This window comes from Myotis yumanensis, unplaced genomic scaffold, assembly GCF_028538775.1.
Source record: "Myotis yumanensis isolate MYYU_CA2020_CCGP unplaced genomic scaffold, mMyoYum1.0.hap1 SCAF_9, whole genome shotgun sequence".
Taxonomy (NCBI): domain Eukaryota; kingdom Metazoa; phylum Chordata; class Mammalia; order Chiroptera; family Vespertilionidae; genus Myotis; species Myotis yumanensis.
Window position 1 is genome coordinate 84,322,250 of NW_027223760.1, and position 13,497 is coordinate 84,335,746.

Here is a 13,497-nt window from a genome sequence, read left to right on the forward strand (position 1 = left end):
CCAAATACTCTATTTCTGCCCCTATCATTACTTCTTTGTTTTCATGTCTGTTTTGTTTTGCTGTTAAGGAATTGAAAGGGAATTATCCATCCAGACTAAGTGATACCCATCTGGGGATCTCAGGGATGGCAGCCCCGGAGGTGAGCAGGAGGAGCAGCAGGAGGTGATGGCTGTGCCTGTGCCACCCCCCCCCCCCCCCGCGCCCCCCAGCCCTGGCTCCACTGCGTCAACCTCTACAGCACACAGTCCTGTGAGTCAGGAATGTGAGGTCAGTGTCTGGTGACTCTACTGCGCCTTGAGGACATGGGACCCTCCATTTTGGACGTGTGGGATCCAGGGGTGGCTCCAGCTTGGCCCTGGGGTGTCGAGGGGCCATCTGTCGATGTGGGCTGGTCCCGAACCCCGCACAGCAGACACTGTGCTGGACTCGCATCACGTGGTGAGGTGACCCAGATGGCAAAGACTTCCAGAGGATTCTGTCCTGTCTTAAGACATCAGGTATTGCTACTGAATAATGTTTGTTTTGTGTGTTGTTTTTTTAAAATATAATTTTATTGATTTCAGAGAGGAAGGAAGAAGGAGAAAGAGATAGAAACATCATTGATGAGAGAGAATCATTGATCAGCTGCCTCCTGCAAGCCCCCTGTTGGGGGGTCAAGCCTGCAACCTCGGGCATGTGCCCCGACCAGGAATTGAACTGTGACCTCCTGGTTCATAGGTCAACACTCAACCACTGAACCACGCCAGCCGGGCTGAATAATGTTTTTATTCCCTGTGGCTTTAGGGGAAGTACTCCCAAGAAGAGGACGAAGGATGAGAGCCAGGCTGGTGGGGGTGAGCGTGGGCTGAAGTGACACAGATGAGCCGACACTAAAAACTTCTCCTGAGTGTGCGCCACGCTCCCTGCACTAATGCACTGGGACGAGCTGAGGGCAGCGGTGGTCACGGCGACTTCCTGTCCCTGACGCGTCTGAGGGAAACCGGGATGGTCACTAGACCCTGCAGGGCTGAGTGGTTGGTGCTGGGACGGTCCCTGTCCCTCGGGTGGAATCGCCACAGGTGTCTTTGCAGAGAGAGGGGGAGGGGCCCGGAGGGAGCAGGTAGGGCGGAAGTCATCCCTTCACTCCCAGGGACCACAGGACCAGGCGCCCATGGGGACGACCGTCAGGGCATTGAACACAGAGCGCTGGGCGATGGACGTTTCATTTTCTTCTGCAGCCAGTGGGGAGGGGGGAGGGTGTAGAGGACCTGGTGCCATGTGCTCATTCAACAGCCATGAGTGCACCAGACAAAGGGCCACTCAGAGTCCCGGGGCAGCAGGTTTGTGTGTCCTCTACCTGGGACACTGGCTATAGGTGTCCTGTGATGGACACAGCACCAGCCGTGTCACCAGCTGTGTCACCGTCACCCCAGGGGGAGAGCAGGTTGACTTCAGTGCAGCTGTGTTGAGCCCCATGGAGGGAGGACTCATAACACCCTCAGGACACTTTGATCTGAGGGAAGCCGCCCTGCCGGTGGGGGTGGTGGGGGGTGATTCTGAGCGTACTCACAGTTGGCTGATTGTCCACAGGTGCTGACCAGGGGGAGGGTCAAGCCTTTAAGAGCCAGGCCCTCACAGCTTCGCCTGGGCTGTGACGGGGAGGCGGGAGCCATGGGGCCGGGGAGGAGGCTGCTGGTCCCAGCCCTGGCACTGCTCTGCTTCCTGCCCCCCGGGCCTGGGAGCTGCGCAGAGGAAGGTACGTGGACTCTCACCAGGATCTAGCCATTGCCTCTTGTTTTTGCCTGAGTCCAAGTAGTGACCAAACTGTGCCTGGGCACTGCGCTGCTCCACGTGCTGGCTGGGGAGGGCTGGGTGCTGGGAGGGCTGGGTGCCCGGGAGGGCGGGGTGCCGGGGAGGGCGGGGTGCCGGGGAGGGCGGGGTGCCGGGGAGGGCTGGGTGCCGGGGAGGGCTGGGTGCGGGGAGGGCTGGGTGCGGGGAGGGCTCTTATCGCTCTTAGGTAGTGATTTTCCTCTTGATTAGTGCCTCTTAAGTACTGTGTCCTATGGAGTCAGGAGGAGCAGAACTGAACAGTGGGCATTACACCTGAAATACAGAATTTGTGGTTAAAAAATCCAAATAGGCTTTTGTCCATCAACTTAGTGGAGACAAAGGACAGTGCGTAGCCGGGCCCGAGGCTCCAGGCTCCTGCCAGCGGGGCTTCTGCCCTGCACAGTCCCCGCTCCCCCCCCCCCCCCACCTTAATCCAGGCCTCAGGGATTCCCGCCCCAAGTCTTGGTGAGTCTGATCCTTCCTAAGGAGGAGCTTGGGTGGGGATCTCCTAAAAGGAGCCCTTCTCAAAGCCATTGAACGAATTGCACCAGGAACATTTGTCCTGGAAGTAGCCTCGGAAACAAGGTGACACTGTCCAGCTTTAGGGCAGCTCATGGTCCTACTGTGCTGATGACCATGGGGTCAGGCCCCAGCCCCACCCACCCAGTGCCGGCCACCAGGACACTCCAGGGTGACAGTCACTCTGTGTCCGGACACTGAGCCCTGGACATGTGGCCAATGTGCTGGAGAAACTCACCTTCACCCCTTAACCTGATTGTGTTTTAATACATTTTTATTGATTTCAGAGAGGAAGGGGGAGGGAGAGAGAGAGAAACATCAATGATGAGAGAATCATTGATCGGCTGCCTCCTGCACACGGGGGATGGAGCCTGTAACCTGGCCATGAGCCCTGACTGGGAATCATACTGTGACCTCCTGGTTCATAGGTTGATGCTTAGCCACTGAGCCACACCAGCGGGGCTTCACCTTATTTATTTTGAATCCAGCTCAGGCAGCTCTGTGGCTGTGGCCAGCACGTGGGCCGGACACACGGGGCCAGTTCTCCCTCAGTCCTGGCACCTCTGCTCCCTGTCATCTCGGGTTAAGTGTGTGGCCCTGCACACTTCACTCCTGGGCGTGTAGAGTACGTCCGGATTCCCCGGGAGGAAGAGGCAGAGCAGGGTGTCATCCTCGGTCCCTCTGACCCGTGGGGTGGGGGCCAGCTCAGTGGGCAGGGACTCGGTACCTGGGAGCTCACCTGGAAACGCAGCCCATCCTCCCCATCTGGGAGCCGCCTGTCATCATGGAAAGGTTAACAACCTTGTTGCAGAAACCAGAGCCGACAGCCCTTTGCAACCCCCAGCCTGCATTACCTGTGAACTGCCCACGTGGCGTACTTTGGCCTACTTCCCCATGTAATCTTCAGACTGTGTGATGCCTCCTCCAGGTCAGAGGACACCGCAGGCTTCAGAGGGCACTCTGTCTGCAGTGGTCCTTCCTGTAGGCACAGGACATGGACAGGAAGGCACACGCTTCCTGAAGTGGCTGGGTTTACACACAACAGACACAGCGGGAAGGAGCCAGAGGGCGGGGGCTGTGAGGGGCCAGGTGGCTGCGGGAGGCCCCAGTCAGCCCGGCACAGACCTTGAACTCTGCAGGGGCCCGTGCTCTGTTGACCACTAGCCTGTCAGAGTTCTGGGGACAGCAAGTCCTGGGAACAGTTCACAGAAACGTGCCTGGGCCTGGAACCCACAGGTTCTCAGCCACCCTCCCTGGACCCTTCCAAGTTCCCCCACCCCCACCCCCACCCCATCCTGGGAGCCATTCTGAGCCACAAAACACCCCGTCTTCTTGGTCCTTTCTTCTCCGGGTAAATACTAATCCACACACAGTCCTGGGGCAGGGAGAGTGATTGGTGCAACACCAATGAAATGAAGAGCTGGGGGTGGGGCGGGGGCAGCGAGGGTGCCCGTAGCCGTCCCCCGAGTCCTTGTCCACAGCTATCGGACCTCCTCGGAAACGGCAGTGCCCAAGAGATGGCCTGTCTTGGGCAGACACGCGACCCCTGTGTAAAGCGCACTTGCTAAGAGGAGCTCTGAGAGGGCGGGGAGCGTGCATCTGTGATCAGGAGGGTGGTGGGCGTCCTTTAGTCCGTGGTGTGGCGCGTGTCCTGACACCAGGAGCTGCTCCCGTTCACCGTCTCCTAGGGGATTTTGGACGAAACCGGCCAGCAGACCACCGCAGCTGTGACCGACCCACCCCAGGGAAGACCTCAGTCCCCACGGCCCAGGAGCCGGCCCCGGGAGTTTCTGGCGACCAGGAGAGGTGAGCTGCCTGTTCCCAGGGGACTTAGAGGCTGTGTTTCCAAGTATGAATTCTGTATTTCTTTCAAGAGGAACATTCCACCTTCATGTCAATGGAGGGAAAAAGGGATTTTTGCAGGAGTTGCTGGGATTAGAGGACCGTACGCAGACTGAGCTTTTACCCAGCTGCCGTTTTAGGTGCCGTGGTGACGAGGAGACCCCAGTCTGAGCCTCCTTGCCTGGCCTGTGCTGTAGCAAAGACTAATCCAGACACTGACAGCATACCCCACACTGGCCACCGTGTCCCCTTTGCTGCCACAAGGGTGTGAGCGCTACCGTGGCCATGTGGTGTCCATGAACTCAGGCAGTCACTGCTGCAGCAGCGGCACCTGGAGGGCCGTCGCGTTTATTGGGCCCTGCGCTGGCTTGGTGGGGAGGTGGCGGCTCCTGAGTCTCGGGGCAGGGTCCCCGCTGACACCTGAGGGCGCAGGGGTGGGGCCCTGGGAGTGAGCTCTGCATGTGGAGTCCGTGCTGAGAGGGAGCGTCGCCTGAGGCTCCAGGGGTCCTGGAGGGCTGCTGAGCTCTGAGCTGTGCCCTTCACTCTCCCAGCAGCAGCCAAGGGCGGCACCAGGGAGAGAGACTGACAGGCTTCCTCTCCCTCCTGTTCAGAGGCCCCCAGGGATCTTCCGTGGGAACTGCTGGCTGCTGGAGCGGTGGTGGCCCGGGTTGCCACCACCGAGCGACGTGTGCTGTTGGGGAATTGGACGGCGCCTTCTGTGAGCTGGTCCAGGTGGGTGTCTGGGGGCGCAGGTGACCCTTAGGCCTGTTGGACCCGTGTTTTGAAGTTCTGGTCCTTTGGACACCGCTGTCGACTTGGATTTACAGCTGATGTAAAAGTGCTCACTTCCACCCGCCTGGCTGGGGCGCAGCGTGGACATCTGATGTAACTGTGCCCAGTTCTGCTGAACGAGCCTCAGGGTGACCGCGGGCTCAGGAGCGCTCCTGGCTGCCCCGGAGGGTAGGAAAGCCTGCCTCTTCCTGGACGGCCCCAGCGCCGGAGCCACTGAGCTCGGGAGCCCTGCTGGCTGCTGGCTGAGGACACGCACCAGCGCAGACCCCACCGCCCATCTGACCCTCACTGGTGTTACCCTAAATTCCAGTGCACCTGTCCCGCGGGGCCCTGCAGCCTGAAGGTGGAGGTCCCCTCCTGTGCTGTGGGGCCACTGCGCTCTGCAGAGGACCTGGCCCCCGAGCTGCTTCCCAGGACAGATGCCACCACGGGGGTCTCCATCCAGGCAGCCGCATCTGCTCAGACCAGCATCCCGACCTCACAGCCTGCCGTCTTGCCCAGAAGGTAGGGTGAGAGTGGCGTGGAGGCCAGTGTCCCTTCTAGGGGGCTCTCTGCCTCCATGGGGAATGCCCAGTGAGCCATGATCTTGCATCTGCCTTGTTCACGTCAGGGGCAGTGGCAGCCCTGGCCCCTGCTTCAAGGCACAGGCTCAGGACCACGCAGGTGGCGCTGTTTCCTACTGGTGCCCCTGAGATGCTAGCGCTGCTTACCCGGCCTTGAAAGTGTCCTCTTGCTGCTGGGAGGCTCTGTCCTAGTTCATGCTGCGCTGGGACCCACTTTGAGAACAGTGACCGTGAGCCCGCGATCAGGCCCCACAGACCTTGCTGTTGGCTGCTCCCTGCTGTGTCCCGTTCCTCCCGGTAATGTGTCACTGTCCTGAGATCTGAGGTTGTGCCCTCTCCCCACAGCCCCCACGGCCTTCCTCCCGGCCCTCCCTGCACCCTCAGCCTCTCCACGCCCCGGCCTGGGCACCAGCAGCTCTGGCCCCACGCTCAGTGTCCCGCTGCTGCCTTCCCAGCCCTGGGCCCTGAGGACGCTGCGGATCCTGTCGTCCCTCGCTGCCCACAAGCTGATGCTCAGGCACTTCCGAGTCTGCGGTTCCAGGTTCAAATCACTCCCGAAGCCGCTCTGTGTCTGGTGATGGACTTCGGGGATGGTTCTGGGGTTCAGATGAGGACCCACCGTGCTACTGGGGACGTGACTGTCACCTCCTTCCACCGGTACAGAAGAGGTATGTGCTCAGGAGCAAGGGGGCGGGGCATGCTGAGGAGAGGAAGGCCCAAAGAATGGTGCTGGGACACTGACCAACGGGACACTGGGCCTCCTCTCCCTCCCTCCTCCACCAGCGGCGCTCCCCCCTCTTCCCTCGCCTCTGGGGGAGGTTGTTGAGGTTGAAGCACTCACATTTGCCTCTTGGTGATCACTGAGAGAGATAGAATTCTACAGGGGCCTATAATTAAATTGTGAAATCCCTACATGAAGAGAGAGAAAAGGAGAATATGTCATTTTTTCCCATGTCTCTAATATTCAGAAATATTCCCCTGAGAAAATTGGGGAGAAGAGACAGGGAATAAGATTATGTGTGCCTAGCTCCTGAGAAGCCTTCTCAAACTCTGAAAGAGTAACAGGATAACTCCCTGCGGACTAAAAGGCATCTCTGGCCAGCCTTGGTCTCGAAGAAAGTCTTGGCTTAACAGTCCTTTTCCAGAGAGCAGGCTGCCTAAATTAGTGAAGAAGTTGCACCGTAGAAGAGAGGATGGAAGGAGATGAGGTTGGAGAAAGGGGTCCCAGGCTGTCCTCACATGGAAGTCATTACAAAGCCTCTCTTTCCCACACTCCCTCTTCACTCTTTCTCCCTTTCACCCGGTTCATCTATTTGCTTTAAAACAACCCCTCCATTGAAAATGGAAAACAATTCAGGCCTTCGTCAGGATTTTCACCTTTATCCTGAGAACAATAGGAAACCATTTGGCAGACTTAATTAAATGAGTGGTCAGAGCAGGTTTTCTTTTTAAGTTTCTTCTCATTGTTATACTGAGAATGGTCTGAGAAGGAATGGACAAGAAAGATTTCGACAGAGCAGTCAGGTGGTGATAGGTAAGAGAGATCATGGTAAACTGAAGTGGTGGTAGCAATAAGATAAAAGGGTATTGGACAGGTGTGGAAAGTACTTCTAAGGTAGAATTCATAGGTCTTGCTGATGGGTTGAGTGATCTTTTACCCTCTCTGCATCCACCCCCTTGGGCATTTAACTTTGAAGTGTCCTCTGCCTCTGTCTCCTGACTTGACCATGTGCCTGGCTTTGGGTAATAGAATGAGGCAGAAGTGCAAGTATGGTGCTTCTAAGTCTACCACTCGAGAGGCCTTGCTCTTTCTTGAGTGTCTGTCATCTCCATGAGGACATTCCTGAGGTAGCTACTGGCACGGAACAGATACGGGGCAGAGGCTTGAAGTGCCAGTCAGCCCAGTTGAGACTCGTCTAGATCAGTGGTCGGCAAACTCATTAGTCAACAGAGCCAAATAGCAACAGTACAACGATTGAAATTTCTTTTGAGAGCCAAATTTTTTAAACTTAAACTATATAGCTAGGTACACTGTTATTAACTTAATTAGGGTACTCCTAAGGCTTAGGAAGAGCCACACTCAAGAGGCCAAAGAGCCGCATGTGGCTTGCGAGCCCCAGTTTGCCGACCACAGACCTAACATGTTAAAGCTGGGAGTCAGATGAGCAAGTGAAAACCCACAGGTGGGGTTGGGATTAGGACAGTGATGGCGAACCTTTTGAGCTCGGCGTGTCAGCATTTTGAAAAACCCTAACTTAACTCTGGTGCTGTGTCATATACAGAAATTTTTTGATATTTGCAACCATAGTAAAACAAATATGTATATTTTTGATATTTATTTTATATATTTAAATGCCATTTAACAAAGAAAAATCAACCAAAAAAATGAGTGCCATATGTTTGCCATCACTGGATTAGGGAGTTGCTGACAGTCATTACCTGCCACCGTGTTACAACCACCCACAGCCCGGAGCTCCTCCTCTCAGGCGGTTTCCGTCAGAGGCTGCTCCTGGCGGTGGGCTGGCTGCCACCAGGGCGATGGGGACGTCAGTCAGGGGTCTGGTGTGACTCAGCGGGCCAGCCAGCTTCTTCACACGAACACAGCTGAGGAGAGCCATCCACGCGCAGGCACCTGCCCCGTCTGGCACCAGTTCACGGGGTGGAGATGGCCAGCCTGAGCGGGGCGGCCTGCAGGGTCACGGGGTCGTGTCATCGGTGTGAAGCCAGGAAGCACGGGGCCACTCTATCACCTGCTGTGATGGTTCTACAGTCCATTTCCACTGGACGGTTACTGAAGTGTCTTCTTGCCCAGCTGTGGGAGGCCAACATCTGTTTTCATTCTTGCGACTTTTCCACTCAGAATTAGCTACGTGATCCTCAGGGCCCAAGGCAAAATGAAGATGCCTCCCCTTGTTAATAACCTTCCTAAGAGTGTGAGACAGCAGGGTGTTCAGCCACGTGCTGCGCCCTGTGGACTGGGGGCTGAGCCACAGCAGGGGAGCGAGCCCACGAGACGGCTCTGTTCCCACGGAGAAAGGAACAGCGTGGCCTCTGTGTGTCATGTCATTTCACACGCTGGTTGCCCCCCCCTCCCCCCCCGGCCAAGCCACAGTGTTAGCTGCTGTGCGTGCTTGTCACACTCCCCAAGCAACCACCTTCTTCTCTGTGCAGACGGTGTCTACGCGCTCCAGGCGGTCCTTTACAGCGAGTCTCACGGGGCTGAGGTGCGACTTGGGCCTTACTACGTGGAACTGGGCCCCGAGGCCACATCTGTGTTCCTGAATGCCAGCAGTGTCCTCGGGCGCCACATGTGTGCCTTCGGGGGCTCCCCCACGGATCCGAGAAGTAAGCCGTGCACCTGGGGGCTGGGCACCCAGCCCCACGCTCTGGGCGTCCACATCCTCACAAGTCCCCATGCAACACAGAAGCAAACCATTTCAAAGGCACCGACACAGCGTCCAGGCAGGGCCCTCTCCAGAGAGAAAACACTTAACTTTTAAAAAAATATATACATTTTTATTGATTTCAGAGAGAAAGGGAGAGGGAAAGAGAGATAGACACATCAATGATGAGAGAGAATCATTGACTGACTGCCTCCTGCACGCCCCACACTGGGGATCGAGCCCACAACCCAGGCATGTGCCCTGACCGAAATCGAACTGTGACCTCCTGGTTCATAGGTCGATGTTTAACCACTGAGCAACACCAGCCGGGCAACACTTAACATTTTATTGAGAGAAATTTTGTGACAAAGTACATGTTTCCCAGGCCTGTCTGTTTCCAAAACACAAACTTTGAATTTGAATGTATTGGAATTGAAGGAGAGAAGATGGAGGAATGGGAACTGTGGGCGTGTGTGACCAGGGAAGCAGCTCTGAGACGTCTCCCTCTGCCTTTCACTCTCCTTCCAGGCACCACCGTTTCCCACCGTTTCCCACCCACTTCCTCCTGTAACGTGTCCTTCGCCTTTCAGACCCACGTGGGGGGCAGGCGGTCCTGGTCCAGCATGGCCGTGCGATATCGGATGCAGCGTATGTTTCTATTCTAACTCCAGGTCTAATGAACCCTTTGCAGTCAATTGAGGTGAAGGCCATGGCAGCACCAGGTCTGTGGTTCGCTCTGCCGAGGCCCCGCTCGCCATGAGGTGGGTGGTTCCATGCAGAGCCAGCAGAGGAGCCGGGGCCCCTGATGAGCTCGGGCCCAGTGCCCCCGGGTGCCCACCACGGCTCCATGTACAGTCAGGCGTCCAGATGCCTGTGGCCACGCGGGAAGGTGGGGACGTGACTTCCCTGGCAGATCCCTGCCCTCCCGCTGAGGTACCCCTTACCCCCTCTGTCACAGCCGTCTCTGTCTACACCAATGGAACTGTGTTTGCCACTGACACCGACATCACTTTTGTGGCCGTTACCAAGGAAACCACTCCCCTGGAGTTCACGTGGTTCTTCGGAGAAGACCTGCCCGTGAGGACCAGGCGCAGGAGCATCCAGAGAAGGCTCGGTGCCCCCCGGTGGTGCGTAGTGGTCCTCGCCACGGGCAGCTGTGGCAGGCGCAGCGCAGCCTGCAGGTGCCGAGCTGGTGCTGACATGAGGTCGTGTCGCCCGCACACGGAGCGCTGCCTGTGGTTTGGTCACACGTAGATCTGAGGGCCGCGGCGGAGGGTGGGGCCTTGAAACCAGGCAGTCCGGGCGCAGGTGCTGTTCCGCCCCATGGCGGCCTCAGCGTGTTCCTCCTATAAGGACGGTGGCAGTCTCTCCATGGCCATGCCTGGTGCCTCCACGATCAAGAGGGAGGTCAAGGTGTCACCCCTCTGCCCAGTGAGGCGCAGCCACCGGGCGCCCCATCATTCCTGAAGATGACCGCTAGCTCCCGCCTTTCTTGGGAGAATGGTGGAGTTTCTCTCTCTCTCTCTGACCTGGCGCTGGTCACCACCTGACCTTCCTGTCCCCCCACAGGTACCGCGTGGTGGTGCAGGCTTCCAATGGAATGGGCAGCGTGGCTTCGGAGCCCCACCGTGTCCAGGCGCAGAGGAGAGTGGTGGCCAGCGGACTCGTGGCCGCAGACTCGGCTCTGGTGAACACTCCCGTGACCTTCCAGTGCAGAGTCAGCTTCGGCACCGACGTGGCCTACCGCTGGGACTTTGGGGACGGCACTGGTGGCCTGGGGAACAGCTCCACCAGCCACGTCTACAGCAGGTGAGCGCACGGTCAGCAGGACCCGCGTTCTCGTGCTCCGGGACCTCCATGTGTGACCCCTGCAGTCCTGAGTGCCGGCCCACGGGCATCATTTGCAGAACAAACATGTGTTTCCTCAGAAAGCACCACCTCTTGGCCAGGAACTACCTGCCACACTCTTCCTGGTCTGGCCTCTCGCCCAGCTGTGCCCCTCTGCCCGCCCCCCCACCCCACTTCCCCCCGCCCACCCCGCCCCTGGCCTGCCTCTCCTCCAGGCGGTGGGGTCTGCCACCTCCGGGACAGGAAACAGCACACGAAGGTCTGGAGGTCCCGAGACTCAGGTCCGCGTGCCCACCAGCCGGGGACCTGAGGGTGTCCCTGAGGGGTGCAGAGGGGCGAGCCCTGCTGTGGGTGGGGCTCCCAGGAGGGAGGCAGCATGTCCCCTGTGGGTGCTCCTCGCACAGCAGATGCAGCCGTCTGGGTTCCGTGTCTGTCCCGGCCTGTGCTGGGCGAGCAGCTGCCTATGGATGAGCAGGTGGCCTCTGGGATGACCTCCTGACCGTGACACACAGACCTGCTGGGTGTGGCGATGAAGGGCCAGCCTGGGTGGACTCTGTGTCTTCGTGTTTGTGCTTGTCTCCTCCCAGGGAAGGAGAGTTCACGGCTGAGGTCGTCGCCTTCAATGCCGTCAGCACCGTCTCCCTGAGGAAGCGCCTTTTCGTCGTGCGCAGGCCCTGCCAGCCGCCCCCTGTGAAGAACATGGGGCCAGGGCAGGTGCAGGTCAGGCCTGCATCACTGACCCACGTCAGCCTTTCTCTGGGGGCGTGGCGGGGGGGGGGCGAGCAGGGACGCTTCTCCAGGTCAGCCCCCTGTGTGGGTCGTGAGGGCACCTGGGTGGGCTCCCGAGGTCCCAGAGTCGACCGGCCCCAGCGAGGGACATGCCTGCCCCAGGCCTCGGAGTCTGCCTCCATTCGCCCGTTACTCTGGGTCCAGCTCAGTGCATGTTGACGAGCTGGTGAGACCCTTGTGCTAGGAACTGGAGCGTGTTCAGGAGAAAGGAGAGCCGGGAGGTGGTCATTTGCTCGGTGAGCACCTGCTGTGGGGACAAAACTAGGGCTGCTTTCTAGTCCTTTTACCCCTGGAGGCTTCTGACCTGGAGCAACTTTTCCTTTTTAGGGTCAGAGTGCCCACACGCAGACGCACGGGAGCCCGTGGCGTGGCTGCATTTGCCAGGAGCTCTCCGTGGCTTCTAGCAGAGGCTGGTCGCTGGGCCTGAGTCTCAGGTTGGGCACCTCCCGCCCCGATGTGGCCGTGGAGATGAGGGAGTACAGACACGCCCAGGGCCAGGCCAGGGCCGTGGCCTTTCCATGGGATTCTCCCTCCAGGTCCTGAGCCCCAGGACCTCACAGCTCCCTGGGGCCTGGAGAAGCCTGGCCCACGTCAGCCTCTCAGAGCCGACTCCCGCCCCAGGCATTGCCTAGTTTTGTGTGTTACTATCACTGGGATAAGAATCAGCATCTCAGCGTTAGGTGCCCACAAATCTGGGCTGTGAAGTGACACATGCTGGGATCGCTCATATCCAGGATAGAAACAATAAGCACAATTGTAAAGTAATTTCGATAATGACTAGAGCCACTTGAAGAAAGCCTAAGGTAAAGCTGTTTGCAACAAATACCAATGTGGTGTTTAAAGTCCTGCTTCCCAGCTCCAGACTGGGTGCTTTCCAGCTTCCACAGGAGCGCTTCACTAAAAGTCCTCCAGGGGGCGCCCTGCACCTGTGGCCAGCGTGGGAGTTCGTTCCACTGAGCAAGATCTGCACTTGCACTCCACCTGAAGGACAGCCCTTGGGAATGTTTTGTTCCGTTGTTCCATGGGCTGTCGGCATTGTCTCTCAGGCTCCAGACGCCCGTGGGCCGCACGCCTCGTTTATTTGGCCCGTGTTAGCCTTTGAGTTTGACATGCTTGGACTAGAGCCTCAAAATGCTGTATATTAAGGTCACTTGAAACACATCTTTATTCTGTTACTTGTTTGAAATCCAGTTACTTTCTTTTGTTTCCAGGGATCAATTGCTCGGTTTCCAATGATGAGTTGCTCGGTTTTCTGTTGGAGACTTGGAAAATTTTCTATTGATTTTAAATATTAACCCTGTCATATATTTTGCAAATGATTTCCCTTTTTCTCTGATTGCCTTTTTAATAATATTTTATATTCAAAGTTTAAAATTTTTATATAATCAAATCTATTGACCTTTTCCTTTCATATTGTCCCATTAATTTATGCTTCTAGGGGCTTTTCTCGTTGAGTGTGTGAGTCTTTATTCTCACTGACTGATCACACAGACACAGCTGAAGTCCTGCGTCCTGAGCCACTCCCTCTGGAACAGGCAGACGCATTTCTGACGAGACATCTTTCTCCTCACGCAGGTGTGGCGGGCCCAGCCTGTGACACTGGGAGTGACCTTCGAAGCCGCCATTCTCTGTGACATCTCCCAAGGCCTCTCCTACAGCTGGAGCCTCACCAACTCCGCGGGGTCGCCGGTGCCCCTGCCTCCTGCCATCAGCACCCACAGGCAGACCTTCACTGTCCCCCACTACTTCCTGGAACCCGGGAACTACACTGCGCTGGCCCAGGTGGGTGGCAGCCGGCGGCGGCACCTGCCCAAGCTCATGCTCCCTTCCCATCAGCCTCAGAGACCCTGGGACCCGGACCCGTCTGTCCCAGAGGAGGGTGCTCTTAAATCCCTGGCATTCCTTTAAGGCCATGATATGTTCGGGGTTAGAAAGGGAGCTTAAGCAAGGG

General features: G+C 57.6%; 1 protein-coding gene across 1 annotated transcript in view; it reads left to right on the forward strand.

Moving 5' to 3' along the window:
• The first annotated feature begins 358 nt into the window (after positions 1-358).
• The window catches only part of PKD1L1 (polycystin 1 like 1, transient receptor potential channel interacting), a 59,004-nt gene continuing 45,865 nt past the window's right edge, over positions 359-13,497 (forward strand). The window contains exons 1-12 of the mRNA XM_070424856.1: positions 359-834; positions 1,571-1,736; positions 4,018-4,135; positions 4,783-4,903; positions 5,274-5,467; positions 5,872-6,194; positions 8,698-8,871; positions 9,438-9,557; positions 9,868-10,036; positions 10,479-10,718; positions 11,345-11,477; positions 13,122-13,328. Coding sequence (XP_070280957.1) covers positions 760-834; positions 1,571-1,736; positions 4,018-4,135; positions 4,783-4,903; positions 5,274-5,467; positions 5,872-6,194; positions 8,698-8,871; positions 9,438-9,557; positions 9,868-10,036; positions 10,479-10,718; positions 11,345-11,477; positions 13,122-13,328 — 2,040 coding nt within the window. The 5' untranslated portion in view covers positions 359-759. The remainder of the gene's footprint in view (positions 835-1,570; positions 1,737-4,017; positions 4,136-4,782; positions 4,904-5,273; positions 5,468-5,871; positions 6,195-8,697; positions 8,872-9,437; positions 9,558-9,867; positions 10,037-10,478; positions 10,719-11,344; positions 11,478-13,121; positions 13,329-13,497) is intronic.